Source organism: Miscanthus floridulus, chromosome 10 (assembly GCF_019320115.1).
Source record: "Miscanthus floridulus cultivar M001 chromosome 10, ASM1932011v1, whole genome shotgun sequence".
Taxonomy (NCBI): domain Eukaryota; kingdom Viridiplantae; phylum Streptophyta; class Magnoliopsida; order Poales; family Poaceae; genus Miscanthus; species Miscanthus floridulus.
In genome coordinates, this window is record NC_089589.1 from 7,784,344 (window position 1) to 7,803,703 (window position 19,360).

The window sequence follows — 19,360 nt, forward strand, 5'->3', positions numbered from 1 at the left end:
TGTCGCCGGCCGGTTGGGTTCGCCAGGGACGAGCAATCTTGAGGCGTCTTGGCTGGGCACGGTCACGCTCTCAGATCAGCCTCTCACAGACGGCCCTGCTTCCCTCTCACGGACGGTAGACCACACCAGAAAACTAGATTTTTTTAAATAATACTTTTAATGATTAATTGTAAATATAGAAGCTGTTATATTAAATTTTGACATATAAATGCCGATAGTACTGGTCGGACCGTGGAATACCGACAAGTCCTATCCAGCTGCCTGTGCGTGCGCCCATGCGGCGCACCTCCCCGTACTCGTACCCCGTCTTCGAGCGCCTCGTCCAGGAGCACTTCCCATTCCGGCGCCGCCTCTTCCAGGTGCACGCGCTGCTCCTCACCTCCGGCGTGCTGCTGCTTGACCTTGACCCCCGATGCTCCTCCCCTCCGCCGCCTTTCCTTACAACTGCCTCGCGCACGCGCACCTCCGCGTCCCCGCCGCCGCTTCTTCTCCGCCATGCTCGCCCGCGGCGGGCGCCCCAACCGCCACTCCTTCTCGTCCCTCCTCAAGTCCGCCTCCGTCTCAGGCTCCGCGGCCGCCTCGGGGGCTCTCCACGCGCAGTGCCTCCGCCGCGGCCTCGTGGCCGACCGCTTCGTCGCCTGCTCGCTCTTCAGCGCCCACGGCCAAAAGGGACACCCGGCTCGCGACGCGCGCAAGGTGTTCGACGAGATGGAGGGGGCTCCAGACCTGGCCTCTTGCAACGCCCTGCTCCACGCGCTATGCCACGCCGGGGACCTGGACGCTGCGGGGGACTTCTTTGAGCGGATGGCGACGAGGGACCCCGTGTCGTGGACGACGCTCGTGTCTGGGCTGTCGCGGGGTGGACGCCACCGGTTCGCTATCCAGGTGTTCAGGAGATTTTTGCTGTGTAACATGGGGCGACGGCTTAAGGAGCCTACGTTGGTCTGCGTGCTCTCAGCCTGTGCCGGTGTTGAGGGGCTCACGGAGGGCATGGCCGTCCATGCATACCTTGTCCGCCATGAGGTTGAGCTCACTGCGTTCCTTGGCACTGCCCTGGTTGACATGTATGGGAGGCTTGGCTGCTCTAGGAGTGCTTTTGAGGTCGTTTGCAACGAGTTTTTCACGTGGAATGCGCTGTTGTCAGCATTGGCTAATCATGGGAAGGAGACTGAAGCGCTGGTGAAGTTCGACATGATGAGGGGTGAAGGCTTGTTGCCAAATCAGATAACCTTTCTTGCTCTGCTGGCGGCTTGTGCTCGTGCAGGATTGGTGGAGGTTGGGTTATACTGGTTCGAGGCAATGGTTGCTGAATACAAGGAGCAGTGGCGCCATTGATGGTCCATTATGGATGTGTTGTGGACCTCTTAGGCCTTGCTGGCCGTTTTGGGGAAGCCATTCAGGTTATAGTAAGGATGCCCTTCGCGGCTGATGCTTCTGTGTGGGGTGCTCTTCTTGGAGCATGCAAGCTCCTTGGAAATGTGGAGCTTTCTGTGGAAATTAGGTGAAAACTAATGGCTCTTGGCCCCCGGCAATCTGGTCGGTATGTGACTATTAGGAATGTCTATTTAGAAGATGGGAATTGGCATGCTGGCACTAGAATGGGAGAGGTAATGCAATCAAGAAGGCAGTAGGGCAGAGCAGCGTTGTGCTTCATGGTACTGCCATTCCTTAATTATCTTTTGTTGCAACTTGTTGGTTGGGGACAGATACACTTCGATGATTATTAACAGATGTTTTCTTCACATTTGTCCTGTCCCCATGGGTATAACTTCAAGGAGATGTAAGTATCAAATATTCACTGCTTGGGTTGCCGTTGCCCTTATTCATGCATTCTATGCCCTTAACCAATAGCCAATATAAACCATAATTCTACCATGAAAAGGTTGTGTAAGTTTTTTTTCCGTAGATGTTGCAAAACTTAAATGTAGTGACTTCACATGACGCTACTGACAAGTTGTACACTTGTTCTTGCTGCAGTAGAGAAGCGGCACCAAGATGTTGGGTTGATCACAGTGGTAATGCTAACGCAATTGGGTGGCGGCATCTAGTTGCCACTTAGCTCAGGATTGGATCACAGTGGAGGAAGGAATCAAACCACACGAAGAAGAGAGACAGATGTGATGTGAGTTGCCTAGGAGCACCAACTCCAAGCATTATGACTCTACGAGTCCAGGTGGACCAAGGAGCTTCAGGAATCACACGCTTCAGGCTTCTACTCAGGTAAATTTTGCACCATCTATCTAGTTAAATAGCTCCTTCTGTGGTATAGAACTGAAGACACTTTTACTATTTAGAACAGAATCCCTACTCCACATTGCTAGGCTCTGATGTTGTTATAGAATAATAGAACTGGCTTGATCAGGAACATCAAACTGAACTAAGTTTGGTAAATAGACTGAAGAAACAACTTCACTTTGACTGTCCATCTGAAAATGTTGAATTGGCAAGGTTTTTAAGAGCAGGAGTTCCACTTAGTCTGGAAGAGGCATTTAAGGACACACTTTTCCAAAGTATAGAAGAACCGATGAATGTTTATTACTTAGTACTTTTAGTTGAGTTGACCCAAGGGGCAAAGAAATGTCTTTCCTGCACATGTACCTCCCTTAATGTTTATAAGCTGGACATTCATGTAAAAATTACATACATGTAGATATCATACATGCATAACCAGTGGCGACGAGGAGGAGCAGTGCAAGGCGCCCGAAAGGATGCATGTTGACAGGGCCGTGCCGGTAAAATCCAAGGCCTTGTTCCAAACTCTAAATTAGGCCCTACCAGCCTAGATAAATAGAACGATAATAACATGTACATAGCATTGCGATAAATCAAGAATCGTGAATACTCAACCCTTGGTAGCCTCCACTAAGTCATGTGCGGATAGCGATTCAGTCACTCGGCATCGGCTTGCTTGATTGGCAAACAAAATCCTGCATGCTCGTGTATACTTGCATCGATGGGCTATGCGGATCGAGTGTGCATGCCATGAGCTTTTATTGATTTCTTTAATTCAAACAAAAATAATAAGTCCTTTTCTCTTCCTTTCTCTCATGTGGACCAAATCCTGCATAGCCCAACCAATTTCTCTCCGAAAGCCCACCACCATGGCATTGTGGTCTTTTCTCCCTTCCTTGTACCGAATCGGGCCCAACCGGGCTTGTTTTCTCTCCTTTCTTGCACCTAATCTGGACCAACTGGGCTCCCTCCCACTCTCCTTTCTTTCTGTGGTTACAACCCAACTAACTGAGGACTCCCCCTCAAAAAAAAAAGGGCTGAGGACTCTATTTTATTTAGGAAAAATCGAGAGAGAAAAGAACCATAGCGGAAGATATTTCAAGGTTTGAACATGTGCCCATAATCATAGAACAAACAAGACCATCACAACACTAGGCTATCATTAATCCACATCATAAAATATGTATACATATTATGTTTTGTACTAAAGAGACACAAATAATAGCACTCTGCATCGTGTAGACTTTACATTTTTACATAAAAATTAAGGTAGCCAATATTCGATATGTTTGTCCATCTAATAAATGTTTTGGTTATATTTTTGACAATAATATGTGTTTCTGGATTTTAAGTGTATTTCTGCCAATTTATCAAAATTACTTAAAATTTGAACTACATGTGATGTGAAAAGAATCATTAAATGGAAAAGACGAGTATTGTAGTGTAAGTTGGTTTCAGTAACGGCCCATCCAAATAGAATTTTTGAATCAGACCTGGAAAACTTTTGGACTGATATTTTACAATGGTTCTAATTAAAACCCACCTTCCAAATAGGCTAGGTCTGTGATGGAGGGTAAATAAAGATTAGAGTTGAGTAAGGCATGCCTGATCATGAACATGGGTACAAATTAAAGGTCCTGTGCTAATCTGAAGGTGTCGGTCAGGTAGCAGTTCATACGGGAAGGGTGATCTAGTGCTACTCAAGGTTGGTGCTGCGTCAGCAGCCTCTGCTGGCAGAGCTTTTTTTAACCGACAACTATAAGTTGGCTCAGGATAGAAAATTGATATTCCTGCCATATCATTGAGCATCATGCAGTTTGCATCGGTAGTTGCTTCTGTCCTCATGAAAGGTGTTCAGTTGATCACACTGAGGATAATGGCTGAACAATGATGGTCCGTTAAAATGATTTTGCAATGCACTTACACGATAAGTATACTTTTTGGATGACCTCCAGCAAAGATTTCATGCTTAAAGGTCATATAAATATATATACGGACCCTTAATTTTGTTTGGATGTCCATATGTCTCACTTGGAGAGTTGGAGCTACATGAGTCATAAACTTGCACTCGCCTTCTCCTTTAATTTATAGGGCCACTTTGCATTGTGAGGTATTGGAGGAAACCAAAGCAGCACCACAACAGTCCTGATATCTTCCACCTCTGGCACGGCGGCACACGGTTGATCTGCTGCCAGGGCCTCCGGACCAAACGTGTGATTGCAGTACCAGCAATCTCACGCCACGGTGGGCGGCTCCCTCGGTGATGGCGGTGTGGGTGTCATCGTCGGAGGCTTAATGTGTGGTGGCGCCCTGCTGGCGCTGGCAGTGGGAGCAGCACAGGCGCCCGAAAGGATGAATGTTGACAGGGCCGTGCCAGTAATCCGAACTCTAAATTAGGCCCTATCAGTCACTACGTAAAAAACGGTTTATAATAACGGAATAAATTTTTAGTAGGAGCGGCTGGTAATAGAACCGTTTCTACAGTGGTATGTTCAGGAGCCCAGAGACCAGCCGCCCTATCAAATATAACAGCAGGGGCGGCTGGTTATACGAGCCGCCCCTACAAATAGGTCGGATTTGTAGGGGCGGCTCACTCACCAGCCGTCTCCGGTATTGCTATTTGTAGGGATGGTTGGTGATTGAGCCGCCCCTATAAATATCCACGTATAAATACATCCGATTTGAAGGGACGGCTCTATCACCAACCGTCTCTATAAACGACCCATATATAAAGTAAACTATAGCATTTTCTTTCTTCTCGGGTCACTCACTCCTTACCCGTGAAAGAAAAGGTGGGGAGGTCTTGGGCACCTCCCAAAAATTGTTCTACTAAGAAAGGAAGATTTTAGTCTCAAATCCTTAGGTGGAGAGGTCGTAAACGGTAAGAAAATGATATTCCACACTTTTTTTAAGTTTTAATGGTTGGTTAGTGAGTAATTAGAGTTTTGTTTTTCTCTCTCTTCTATGATGCTTAAGTTATTTATGAAGCAAATTAGACCCAAGTTTTGAATGTACTAGGGTAAATTAGGGAGGGGAACAAGGTCATACCCTTTATTTGGTCTATGTTTCTTGATTTTAGTGAAAAATTAGTTAGTTTTATGGATGTTTCATGTGCATGTAGATCTAGATCTATGGTTTGATTTTTTTATTAATTTCGATTTTGTAAATTTGTGTTTGATGAAATTAGACTAGGGTTTGCATAAAAGATATTGGGTAAAATATAATTATTGCTAATTGTTGTCTTTAAAATTATTTATTGTAATCAACAAATATGTATTTTAATTATTTATGGATAAATGGGTCATTAATTAATTTTCTTCTACCATGGTGTGTTTGTATACTTCATGTAATTATATTTGATTTATATTCATATATATCTGAAGTATATAAAATTATTCTCAAGTAATTATTAATTTGATTCATTTTTATATATATCTGAATAAATAGTCCTTTATGTTTATTTTGTTGTTGTTGTAAAAGATGGAGTACATGAACTCTTGATATATGGTTCGTTAAGGTTCAAGGCAGGTTTTCGTGAAGAGGTGAATAAATTTATTGAGGCCACAAAGAAGCATGCAACGACATTGACAGAGAATAAGGATACAATTATTTGTCCCTGTAAAGATAGTATGGCATGGACAGATGTGATTATTATCAGATCATATTTGATTATGCGAGGATTTATTGAGGACTACACAGTGTGGATTCATCATGGTGAAACGGTTATTGTTAACGATGAGGATAAGGAGGAATACGACGACGAAACCATATAATTCATGTCCCAATATTCAGCAGAGCTTTATGCACGAATAGATTCGGAGTTTGGCAATGAACAAGGTGGTGATGTTGGTGGTTGGGATGGTAACAATGAAGGTGGTGTCAATAATAATGGTAGAGCACATGTCGGGGATGAAGATGATTTAGAGGACATGATTCGAGCTCTTGGAGCAGAGATTTTACTAAATAACCTGAAAGGTCTAGAAAATTTGATAAGGGTGACAAAAGCATCGAAGGAGACTGTGTATGGTGTTGAAAAGGGTTGTCCGACACATTGGATATCGCTACGTTTTGTGCTTAATCTACTCATCCTGAAGGCTAAGTACGGCTGGTCAGACAGTAGTTTCAATGATCTATTGCATCTTCTGTTATGGGTGCTGCCACAATAAACTCAGTTTCCGCCAACACATACCAAACGAAAAAGGTCATAAATCCATTGACAATAGGGGTTAAAAAATCCATACATGCCCCAACCACTGTATATTTTTTTGTGGCGAAACGTTAAGTCAATGGATAAATGTCCCTGGTGTAGGGCCAGTCGGTACCAGAACAATGACCTTTACGGTGGGGACGAAGCCTCCACAGGGAAAAAGAGGAATAAGAAGGGTACAAAAAAGGTGGTATAAGAACCTCAGCTCCCAGAGGACACTCCATTAGACAACGATGCAAAGCAGAGAAGAATTATCGTAAAAAATATATGATTTTTTTAAGATATATTAATCATATCAAATCATATCTTTATTTAATTATATTTTTTTGCATTATTAAAAGAAGATAATTTTATATAAAAATTATAGATTTCGACGAAATCTACAACTTTCTGGTTTTTAGTTTTTCCATTTGAAGTCATTAAGATACTTAAAAAAATCAATAATATATTTAGATTTAATGGTATTTTCGACTTTTCACGCCTGCAGTTCGTTAGGCCCAATCTGACAACAGTGGTATGACCGGAAAAAAAATTAGAGCAACGATGTGGCTGAACTTTTCTACTGAGTAATTATGATTTTTTTAATGGCTCACGAGCAATTCTCTCCTCCTCGTTCCTCGCTCTCCTTAATTTCTCTCTCTTCTCCTGGCCGCCGATGCCGCTCGCATGTCGTGTGCACGCCTCCTGGCTCGCCGCCGTCGGTTCTCCACCTCCTCCACAGGCGTTCCTCCGCCTAGCCGTGGCCCCCTACAAGAGGCAGCCTCATCTCCCATTTCCCCTTCTCTCTATTTCTATTCCATCTCTCTCCGCCTCTGGGAGTCTGGGAGACGGCTCGGGCTCCGCCATCGAGCTCGTGCGCGGTGGCATTCCAGGGATGACCAGCGCTTTTGATGGATCCATGCCGTGGAGGTTCCGTTAATTAGCTCGTGAGGATCTGCGACCGAATCCAAGATGCGAGGAGACCAAATCCATGGAGAGGGCGGCCAGATCCACGGTTCTGTATCAAATGACGCCGGATCCGGTCGTTAGCACGCTCGACTGTTCGAGGTTCAAGGTGGTGCGGGCGCGTGTCGTCTTCCTGCTCTACGGCGACATCCACATACATGGGTGCATGCTCCCTCCCCGTACGGTGCGCTCTGGTTGTGCTCTGTGGATTATTGCGCTCATTGCTGTGTTCTTCTTGGAGCATCAGTGTTGTTTATTGGTAGTGATGGAGCTCCTCGCGTCGGCGTGAGCGCAGCCTCAGCCATCGGCTTTTCGAATGACGACGACACTACAAGTGTACTCGCACGACCACGGTACGAAACGCGCAGCCACTTCGCCGGTATCTAGGAATAGGGCATTGTCTCCGTGCTCCCGTCATCCACAAGCTAAGCTGTTGCATGGTGACCCTGGTCCTAGCCGCCTTTGTTCCCATCGCCTATTCATCTGCCTACTATGCTTGCAACCTGTTTGTTGTATTGCCTGAGCACAGAACGCATCCAGGTTCAGCGACAAGGGAAATCTGAACACCTATAACTGCGAAGGCAAGTAGCCACAATGTGCAAGTGTTTAGGCTGGTGTGAATGAATCGACTTATCTTTAGTGCCCAGTATTTTAACTCCTTGATTCCTTTGGATGAGTTTCATTTCAATGGATAGTCTTTTCAAAACCATTTATGAATGAAATTTTGTGCTTGTATGAATGGTTGTTTCTTAGCAATCTCCATTGTCTGTTTTGTAGCTTTGGTAAACATGGTATGTTGTTATTGATGCAGTTAATTTGGTTTGTCAGTTACTATGGGTGAGCATCTATTGGATTAGGTAACTGCAAAATTTGTTTCAGATTTAGTGAATTTGTGCAGCTATGGATGTTTAATTGCTTGATTTGAAATTCAGTAGAATTGGACGATGTGACTGAGTTGCAACTTGTATCCAAATTGCTTGCAAATATACTACTAATTATTTTCTTCAGGTTGTGGTACTTGCTGATCTGGAAAAAAGCATTATGACGGATCATATGTTTGCAATCCCTGTGATATTGGTGCCCATTAAATGTTCTCCATAGTTCAGAACTAGATAGGTGACAATTCAAACTTCTTTGCTATGTACTGTGCTGTAGGAGTGTGGCTTGGTGTACTATGCCTTCCCAACGAGAGATGGTGCTTTTCGATGGTCAGCTTAAGATACTTTTCCGTGGAAGAAATGTTTATAAGAACTGATGTGATATGTTGTCGACTCTAGAAGTATGGAAATAGAACATCGCTTCGTCTCAGAAACTAGCAGACATAGGAAAGACCATTTGTCAAGGCACTCAATATGAAGAAAGGCATTACCAAGAACTGAAGAGGAGAAACATACCCTAAAGCACATCTGGGAATAAATGATGCCTCTGATCATGTGAGGCTATTTATGGTGGTCGCCCATGCCAATAATTTTGCAGGAGCAAATTCAATTGAAGTGAAACATGATTTTCTCTACCAAAGAACTTTTTTGTGCTTCAATTGCCACTCTAGAATGTCAAACAACTTCAGGTTAGACTCGACAGGAGTCTTTTGATTGGAAAGTTTTGTGACTGTTTAACCCTCTCCTTCCAATATTTATATTCATGTGGATGCCCCGTTTGTCACTATGTGTGAAGATGTCAGGAGAGACAATTAGCGGTTCACATACCGAAGATGTCAACTTTAACCAATGTAAGTAGTTCCTCTTACATTGATTCGTTATTGTTACTGTTTATTTGACAATTGTTGTACAATATGCAGTGGCTAGAATGGAACGGAGTTGTCTGTTGAACAAACAGCTTGCTGCTATCTGTCAAGTGGTGATAATAATAAAATAAAATAAAAATAGGATCTGTCAAGTGAACAGAAATGCAGATGTGTGCACAGACAATGGCGGTACCCCAAGTGATAAAAAACAACCCTCTTATAGATACACCAATCCTAATCTTAGCTGCTGACTCTACGATGATATTGAGAAACCTAGAATGACTACATGTACTAGTGTTAGCTTATAAAGCATTGTGTTCTTCATGCTATTGCAGATATTTTATGATGAATCTAATAGAATTTATTTGGTCAAACTTCAAGCATTTTGACTCGAACAGCTAGAATTTCATCTTTTTTTAGAACGGAGGTAATATGTGCTTAATCTTAGCATTACCATATTTAGTTATAAAACCATGTCAGTAAAATATAGATTCGCTTTTGTTCTTAAGTCAGTGGAGAGTGCCTGATGTTCTAGTTCACTGAATTATGGCATGGTTGGGATTCAGATTCAGTGACTTCTTCTGTCAAGGCATACCGTGACTTTCCTTTCATCACCCACGTCCAAGTCCAATTCCGATCCAAGGACCCATAGCGATGATATTGAGAGGAGGCAGGCGAGAGCAGAGTGTCCATCATCCATGGCCATTCACGGGCTCTCCCGCAATGTGCGTGTGCCGCGCTGCCGGGAGGACCTAAAGGAGGGAGGGAGATAGGTCGGGGCCGCCGGCTGCCGCCAAATCGCAGGGGGGCCGGAGTGGCCACTGCTGGGATGTGGTCATGGTCAAGGAAGGGGCTGCAGGGCAACGACTGCACCGAGACGCTGTCGGGCTGCCACCGCCAGACACTGCAACGACACCGTCAAGGAGAAGCAGACACTCTGTTCCTGGTAAGTTGCATCCCCTTGGAAACACACTTTGCGGCTTCTAATCAAATACTGGCTTCTGAACCAAATACTCCTGAATATAGTGGTACTTTGAGTTTAGTTGGGGTCATCAGGTCAGGTCAGGTAGAAATCCTGTATAGTAGCCTTGTCAAGAGTGTCACACTTGCTTCTCTGAGAACTCCTGTTGCATGTTTGTCATCTCGGAAATAATTACTCTCCAGCTGCAGCATGTCCTCGTCCATTTTCTACGAGTGGTAGAGCTATTGGACTCGCTTTCCGTTTCCGTGCCTCCACCCCTTTTCAGGTAGTTTGATGCATCGCTATTCTTCCTGTTTTGATCGCAAATGAGCCTGAAACTTCCATGGATTGGTTGAAAAAATCATTAATAGTGGCATACATAGGAGTTGTGCGAAAGGATGGAGAAGAAATTCTGAAATTTAGTAAAATTGTTTTTGCATGCTACCACAAGTGCACACCAGGCGAAATGTGACTATTTTGCTCTTTTCAGGGAGCCTTTCGCCTTTCGGGAGCACGTTGTCTATGACTGAACCCCAGAAACATATTTCCTGAGTAAGCCATTCTGTGTATCTATTTTTCTAAATGCTCTTGGAGTCTGTCTATTTCGGTGTTTCCATGATTAATTTGACCTATTAATTGATCTATACTGCTATTATTTCGCGTGTTGTTGTAATGAGTTCCAAATAATACAGGCTTGCCAATCAAACTTGATTGCTTTCTCTTGTACTTTCACCTATTGATCTATACTGCTATATTATTTAGCTTGCTGTTAGTTTTAACAGTTCATGCCAAACCCCAGAAATATGTTAGTTTTAACAGTTCATCCTTTTTATTTTGAATACTTCACAGCATTTATTTATCATGCAAAAGCATATATGTATAATAATAAACTCAAGAAAAAGGTTGTGTAAAGAACAAATGATGGATTACTTATTTAAATGAACAACATCTCAACACCTTGGTACAACATGATGATCTCACAATTTTGTGAAAGTAGACATATTACAAATTAACTTAAGGACATTACACTGAAAACCCTTGCTACTAGATAGTTTGCACCGCCTCTTATTAGTTAACCCTTCTGCAGTTCTTCCTGATGTGCCCATTGGAGCGGGTTAATGGTGTGATGTCACCCATCTTTATCATGCCCGTCACAACCCTCTTATTAGTTAACCCTTCTGCAGTTCTTCCTGATCTGCCCATTGGAGCCGGTTAACGGTGTGATGTCACCCATCTTTATCATGCCCGTCACAAAATCTGAGAAGAATGTGCTCTGGCTACTAGTGTATGATTGAACTTGCGCATTGGTGGCTCCACCATTGAAGAGCTCCTGGTCGGAGTGTAGAAGCCCCTTCTTGCAGACAAGGTTCTTGTAGTAGTTGTTCTCAAAGACGGTTGGGGTTTGAAGGTCCAGAGGCGCCAAATTGTTGTCACCTGAACCTGAGGTTCTAGGGCAGCCTGATTGCCTTGTTCTTGCGAAGGTGCCATCGATGTTAGTGTCATTGTATACGTGGGCTCTGAAGTTGGTGCAACGTGCTTGGCCAATGGTGTGAGCTCCTGGCAAAAGAGGCATTACACAAACAAAAATGCTTAATGACTTAGATTACTATATAGAGAGAACCCTGCATGATCGAAAGTAAAAAAATAAAAAAAACTAGACCGGTGGGGGAAGAACCGCCCCCACGGCTTTCAAGTAGAAAGAGGGATCAACAATCCTGTCCCAGAAAACCCCTCAAACCCTAGCCCATGCCCGAGGGCATAACTGAGTGCCAGCAGATCAATCACAAGCCGGCGCGGGTACACCGTTGCCTGGACGCAACCGCACAACGAGGGGGATTTTTTAGGTGGGGTACCGAAAATTCTGCACCCACCGGGGCTCGAACTCCGGTCGGCCGGCTTAAGGCCCTAAGCCTCCTCGCCTGGCCAGTTGAGCCGAAAGCTCACCCCCGCATGATCGAAAGTTACAAATGGGGTGGTGGATAAAATGAATTATTTACCGCTTAAGTTAGCACATAAACTTTTGGAAGCACCTTCTTTTTTTTTTTTGAAAAAAAACATGCAGGCTGTTCTTGATTGTCTAAATTTGTAAAAGAGAATCTGATTCTAGCAACGAAGTGAAACAAAAGGAACCACTTGTATGGTTTGTACCAAACTTGTATCATGGAATGTGTATAATGTGCAAGTACTTTATACATATGCTTTAGTATTTCGTCGAATTAAGATATTAGGTGGAAGACTGATCTTTCAGCCATCGAAAGTTCACTAAAGTTGCTATCTAGTTAGAGGCAGGATTAGCAAAAAGTTAAAGCTTTGGGCAAAGAATTTTCTACAAGAAATAAACCCCTGCCGACAATATATATGTCGTAATGTCTCCTCTTTTACCATTTTTTTTTGTAACTGCGCAGATATAACTGTCTTGGCCCAACTTTCATACGACAAAATTTTAAAATATATATATTTGTCTAGTAGTAGTATGAACACACATGGGCCAACACTAATTATTTGTGTAGTCTTTCTAACTAACTGCCAAATTAAGCTATTCATGCGTGTCACAGTTTGATATGTAACGACGAAGAGAGTTAAGCTTCCAAGTCAAAACGGAACTAGTATCAAATTCAGGTGGTGATAGTACATATATATACCAGCTGCATCTTCCACCTAACAAAGCTACATTATTTAGTAATAGTGTGTACGTGGAAAGCGTGTTGCTATTTCTATATATATATATATGCCTCCTTGGAATACAATTCCATATATATATATATATATATATATATATATATATATATATATATATATATATATATATATATATATATATATATATTCGCGTTTGAGAAACAATATTTTTTGGAAAACATGAGAATATTACACACGCACCAGCGAGCGCGACCATGTCCTTTTGGGAGAGGCCTTGCGCGGCGAAGAGCGACGTGAGGTTGGCGAGGCCGGACGTCGGCGGCGGGATGTTGTTGTTGGCGCCGCTGAAGCTCGCCGTCGTGGAGTCGCGCCGCCCGACCTTCACGTCCCAGTTCGGACCACCCAGCTGCAATCAGCGTCGGCATCCATCAGTTCACACACTTCACACGTACAGTATCGATCAGTTGAGACTTGAGAGGTGCAAGCACTACTCACGATGACGACGCTGTCCCTGGCGGCGATGGCGAGGATGTCGGCGCAGGAGACGACGCCGGGGCACACCTTCTCGACGGCGGACTTGACAGCGTCGATGACCTCGAACCCTCTCACTGAGCCGTTGTTGGGTGTCGCCATCTTCTCGCCCTGGAAGCTGGCCGTGTCATCCAGCAGCAGCGACGCGTCGCAGCCCTACATGCACGGTGACCAAATTATGTTAGTCATGCACGCATGCATGTCCAACAGTTGATATAATTAGATGCATGGTGGAGTGGTGCATGGCGGATGGCGGTGGTATCGTACTTGGACGAAGCAGTCGTGGAAGAAGAGGCGGACGATGGAGGCGCCCATGCGCTGCTCGCTGGCGATGGCGGACTTCATCACCGACTTGACGGCGTCGTACACGCCGGGGCACGAGGAGTAGTAGAAGCTGGTGGACAGCTGCGCCGACGAGGTGCCGGCCGCCATCAGCACGAGCAGCAACAGCAGGGCGATGCCGCCGCCGCAGCTGCTGCTGCGTCTTGCAGGTGATGCTGATGGAGCCATGATCATTATCTGATCTGATGTGCAGGCTAGCTGCTAGAGTGCTAGTAGCAGAGAGACACCAAGTGCTGCTGCTGCAGTGCGTGTTGCCTGTGGAATGTGGATGGCTAGCTGGGGAGCATGCATGGATATTTATAGCCCAAGCAAGCAAGCCCTGGGCAGCAGCTGGTTTGGTTTGGTAGCATCAACAACTTGTATGTATAACACTGAAGCTAGCAGCAGTCTAGCACAGGGCATGCATGCGTCAAAAACTAACATATGATTAGCTTGGTTATTGGTTACATCATGTATGTATGGAGTGTGGACTTATGGTACGACGACTTCACCTGCTTTGTTGGACTTTTGAGTTGAAAAGCAACCGATGATCCTCCGCCAATCAAGCTGGTTAGTTATATGCTGCCTGCCCAACAGGAAATCAGGAACCAGCCAAGTGTGTACGTACCTTACCTTCAGCGCTCATTTTTTTTTTTTGAATGTATTGTGCACTCGAGAGTTTGGTAGTAGCTAGCAAGAACCAGGTACCTAGGATGACGACAACACATGCAGAGTTGTTGAAGCCTGCATTGCCAAGCATCTCGATCTGCAAGCTGTACACTACAGGAAAACGCCTCTTTGCCGACTGCTTGCCCCGGTCGGCAAAGGCATAAACCCAGTCGGCAAAGGCTTTGCCGACCGCAAAGCCACGTGGCAGTCGGCAAAGAGCAGTCGGCAAAGCCTGGGTCGGCAAAGGCAGATTTGCCGACTGCCACGTGGCACACAGTCGGCAAATCCTTTGCCAACTGCCACGCCAGCAGTCGGTATAGCCACGTGGCGCCGTCAGCCCTGACGGCAGGCTTTGCCGACTGCTGGTTCCTCGGCAGTCGGCAAAGAATTTTTTTTTCAAAAATTGTTTACCGACTGGCCGCCAGCTCGGCAGTCGGCAAAGAAAGAAAATATTTTTTTTTTGAAATGTTCTTTGCCGGCTGCTTTCGGAGTTGCAGTCGGTAAAGATTTGACCTCTTTGCCGACTGCCTCCCATTGCAGTCGGCAAAGACTCTGTCCTGGGTTTTTTTTGCTCAGCTTTGCCGACTGTAACAGTCGGCAAAGCTGGAAATTTTTTTTTTTTGCTTTTGTTTTCTGTTTTCTCGCATCAAAACTCTGCAAAATCACAAATTATAATCCAATTTCACCAGAAGCACCGGTAGCACCATTTATATCACAATTTCATCACATTTGTCGCCAACATCACCACATATATCACAATAACGCACAACATCACATATATCTCACATATATGTCACAATAACAACCACACAAGTGCATTACAACCATCACATGAAGTCCAACACGTCGAACACCACAAGTCGACGTCCATCACACGAAGTTCAACATAACAAGTCTAGGTCCATAACGAAGAAAAGAAATACATGACAACAACTTCGACGATACGGTGGATACATGATAACAGAATCGACAAGTACCTAGCTCGTCGCGCCGTCCCCGGTCTCGTCGTCCGCTCCGCCCCCAGAGCCCCCAGGGTTTGCCCACGGAAACCCCCTTAGACCAAACTGAGGCGCCTGCGCGTACTGCCACCCTCCGCGCACCGGCGGCCACGAGTACGTCGGAGGAGGGCCACGCGGAGGTGGATACGGTGGATAGGGTGCAGGTGGTGGATACGACATCATCTGATGGCCGGGACCTCTAGGAGACGGGTTCGAACCCGCCGACTGTACCTGCACAAGTTAAACGCCAAGTGATGTCATTAGTATCTGCAGCATGGACGCACAAGTTAAAGCAAGAGTCAATATACTCACCGGGGTCCCTCCAGGAGCGACAGGAGCAGGCACAGGAAAAAACTCTGGAGGAGGAGGCGGTGGAGCGAACATTGGAAGAGGAGGCGGTGTAGACGCCCCGGGCGTCTGCATGGACTGGAAGAAGCTGGCCATGTTCTGCATCTGAGTGTTGTAGTGCTGCTGCAGGCTTTGCTGGTAAGCCATCTGTTGCGCCATCATCTGCGCGTGCAACGTGGCGATCCTCTCCTCCATCTTGGCCTCCATCTGGGCCTGCAATATTACATCCGCAGTGTTGATTGTATGTACAGGTGCGAAACGAGTGAACGACGAACGAAACGGCACTTACCTGTGACGCTGACTGCCGCCGGGGCGCTACGGGGATGTCGCTGGAGCTCGTGGGCGTGGATCGAACCTGGGTCAGCGTAGGAACCTGGGACGGGTCGAGGGCGCTGTGGGCCATGTAGTAGCGGTCGTGCTGCTTCCCTGGTCCCAACCTCTGCAGGAGGTCTGTGTCCAGGGGCTCGGCGGTGGGGTCGAACGTCTCCCCGTAGCGCTGGCGAGCCGCGACAGTGTACTCGGTGGCCTTCTCGTAGGCGGTGGGGTTGGTGTACGCATCGGGCCCGTCCTCCAGGTTGTAGACGTTGTTCGGATCCATCGCCTTGCCCTTGTGAGAGAGGAGGTACGCGGTGTACTCGTTGATTTCCTGCCCACCGTGCATCTGCGTCTACATTGAAAACACAAACATGGTTACAAGTATTGACAATTGAGCGCAAGGATTAAGACATGAACGGACGCATACCCATCTTGTCGCGAACTAGGGGAGGGGCTGATTCCCTTGGTGGTGTGACACCCCTCGCATCTGCGCGCGGCGGCCCTGACGGTCGGCGCGCCTCGCGTACGCCTCATCCGTGCGCCACATGCGCACAATCTCCGTCCAGCATTCCCTGTGGTTGTCGCACCACGACGGACACACCTGCATGACATCAAGTATTTGACATGCGAGAAGATTAGTGTAATGTTTCACTGAAGGAATCTGAACGAATGTTGTCATACTTAATTACCTGCTCGTATTGCGCTTGGGTGAGGTCGGCCTCCCTCGAGTTCATTCTCTGGCGGATTTGGGGCTTCTTGATGTTCTCTCCAAGCACGTTGGCGTGGAAGTCGCGGATGGCCTGTATGCGCGCCTCATGGTACATGTCCTTGAGACGATCTTTGCAGACCGCCTCCTGCACTCGCGCCGCCTGGGCCGCTTTACCCTCCTCGCACGTGAAGAAGTCCTGCACACAGACACATCATGTAGCATTTCCTTTTTGCAAGAAGTCCGACGAATGCGTACTATTTAGCAATGCGGTGCGATGAAAGACTCACCCAAAACTCCCTCTTTATCTTTGCCGCGATGGTCTCGCCACCCTCCTCGACGAGGTAGAAGTGGGACCACTTGGTGGGCACCTTCATCTCGCCGTTGACGTTGACAAGGCCAGGGTAGTACTCCTTAATCAGGAGGCCCTGGATGCCATTGATATGGCGTGCTTGACCTGCTCCACTCACAATCTTCCAGGAACTGCACGAGTCATTAAGAACAATTGTTAGTCTTCAGTTCGATTTTTGACATGTCATATGAACAAGTAGTGAAATCAATAATGGTTACTTACGTCTGGCCCACGGGTGTGATCACCGGGCGCTGGTGGAATTGCGGCCGCACCCTAGGAAGCTGCGTGGGCCCGCGCGAGTACACCTTGGCCACGCCTGACGAAGTCGAAGCCGTCTCGCCTGGTGTAGGCGCGTCGTCGCCGTCGTCGTCGTCGTCGTCGTCGTCGTCATCGCCGCCGCGCTCGTCGTCACGCGACGTCGTCCCCCCTTGCGAGGACGAGAACGACAGCCTCCTGGTCGCCTGGCGACGTCCGCTGGGGGGCTAGGACCCCCTACTGGATGACCCACGCACCAACACCTCCTCCTCCTCCTCGTCGTCGTCGGCGGTCTCCTGCGGGGGGACCTGGTACGCCGAGCGTACTGCTCGATGCGGCCGCTGCCGCCGTCCGCCTGGCATTTTGCCGAGTGCCTGCAATGACAAAGAACAAAACTGTTAGCATAAATAAATGACAAGTACTTGTAAAGGAACATAATAATAACAATATAGTATTACATGGCCTCGTAATTATCTCCGCGAACGGCAATATCTCGGGCGTGGAGTCGTCATCTCTATCACTATTGTCGTCATCGCTATCAATATTGTCGAGCTCCCTTAAGTCATCACTGTCATCATCATCCTCATCGTCTCCATAGTCATCATCATGTACCTCCTCCTGGACAACTCCATCGCGCTGCATCTGCCATCGCTCAAGCATTCTTAAGTCCCTGGCATCCTGCACCTCCTCACCCTCGTCCTCATCGATTTCGTTGTCTACTTCCATGCCCATGAGCGAACCAATGTCGATCTCCAAGGTACCTTCTAGCCCCTCAGGTTGATAGAACTCATCGGTGCTTGGGTCAAAGTTGTAATCGTCGTCGTTTGGGAGAGGCGCTTTGCCGCGCGGCGACACCAAATGCACAAGGCTCCACCCCGCAAGCTTCTCGTCTTTTTGGCACGCCCATGGGAGGTAATAAACTTGCGTGGCGTCTCGGTTGGCCACAATGTAGACATCGTCTCCTTTATAGCTGGAGTCCTGTCGAATCTCGACTTGACCTATCGTAAGGTCTTTCCTCGTGATATCAGGATCGAACCAATGGCATTTGAATACCACCGGCGCTAAAGTCCCGGCACCCTTAAAGTTGAGCTCGTATATCTCTTCGACTATGCCGTAGTAGTCCTTCCCATCCGTGCCGGGCGTACGAACTCCGTAGCACATGGTTTTTAGGTTGGGTCGACTCTCCTCGTAGCTTCTCGTGCGAAAGCGATAGCCATTCACATCATAAACGGTGAATGACTTCACCCTATGGGAGAAGCCACGGCCCACCTATTTCAATTCATCGCTCATTTCTGCATCCGTTCGGGCCTGCAAGGGTAGGAGATCGTTACATAACTCGCTCCGGGGAGATCGTCACATGTGGAGATGTCCAGGTTTTAGCCACCCGACGTCGCCACTTGCTCGAAACTTTCTCAAATTTTTACCACAGCCTCCGCATGCGATGACAAGACACGTCGTCAAGTTTCATCATTTTCGGACTCCGTTTCGATTTTATAAAATTTAAAAACACTTTTCACGCGCGTGGCTCGGCGTGTTCCGACACCAACACGGTCGAAATTTCACGCGAGGCCCCGCACACGGCCTCAACATGCTCCAAACATCATGAATATCATTTTCTGAATGGCCGGATTCCATTATTTCATGTACCTGCAGTTCAAATCTGGAGCTGTCGGAAAAAATCAAAGAAACAGAAAAAATCTACGGAATATAGCAAAATAAATCAAAATGATCCCAAACTTGGAATATATCATGTACTTACTGTATCAAGGCAACACAAAAAACTGGGATCGAAAATCAAAAAAAATAAAAATTCTTTGCCGACTGCCAGGGAGGATGGCAGTTGGCAAAGCCTGCGCCTTTGCCGACTGCTGACGGAGTGGCAGTCGGCAAAGGTGACGGTGTGGATGGCGTCGACCATGGCCTGCCTTTGCCGACTGCAATTCTTTGCCAACTGCCTGGCAGTCGGCAAAGCCAGGCAGTCGGCAAATCCTGCTTTGCCGACTGCAGGAAATTCCAGTTGGCAAAGGGACCTCTTTGCCGAGTGTCGAAAAAAAACAGTTGGCAAAGAAAATTGCAGTCGGCAAAGAGCCAGTTTCCTGTAGTGTGTAGTTTAGGACAGCATGCACGGAATGCATG

General features: G+C 46.7%; 1 protein-coding gene, 1 long non-coding RNA gene and 1 pseudogene across 5 annotated transcripts; 2 read left to right on the top strand and 1 right to left on the bottom strand.

Moving 5' to 3' along the window:
* The first annotated feature begins 275 nt into the window (after positions 1 to 275).
* On the top strand, positions 276 to 2,959 carry LOC136490157 (putative pentatricopeptide repeat-containing protein At1g10330; annotated as a pseudogene).
* A 4,081-nt stretch (positions 2,960 to 7,040) lies between these two features.
* On the top strand, positions 7,041 to 11,404 carry LOC136486171 (uncharacterized). Of its 4 annotated transcripts, XR_010766698.1 has the most exons (5): positions 7,041 to 9,113; positions 9,183 to 10,074; positions 10,293 to 10,375; positions 10,580 to 10,641; positions 11,274 to 11,404. It is a non-coding gene; the product is annotated as an uncharacterized lncRNA (long non-coding RNA). The 4 variants fall into 4 exon arrangements; XR_010766695.1 differs by lacking the exon at positions 10,293 to 10,375; XR_010766697.1 differs by lacking the exon at positions 10,293 to 10,375 and having other exon boundaries at positions 9,695 to 10,074.
* LOC136486170 (peroxidase 4-like) lies at positions 11,255 to 13,866 on the bottom strand. Its single transcript, XM_066482975.1, has 4 exons — positions 13,528 to 13,866; positions 13,225 to 13,416; positions 12,970 to 13,135; positions 11,255 to 11,646 (listed from the first exon to the last, which is right to left on the bottom strand). Exons 1-4 carry the CDS (start codon positions 13,774 to 13,776, stop codon positions 11,255 to 11,257), a joined length of 999 nt encoding a protein of 332 aa, XP_066339072.1. The 5' UTR covers positions 13,777 to 13,866.
* Positions 13,867 to 19,360: the final 5,494 nt, after the last annotated feature.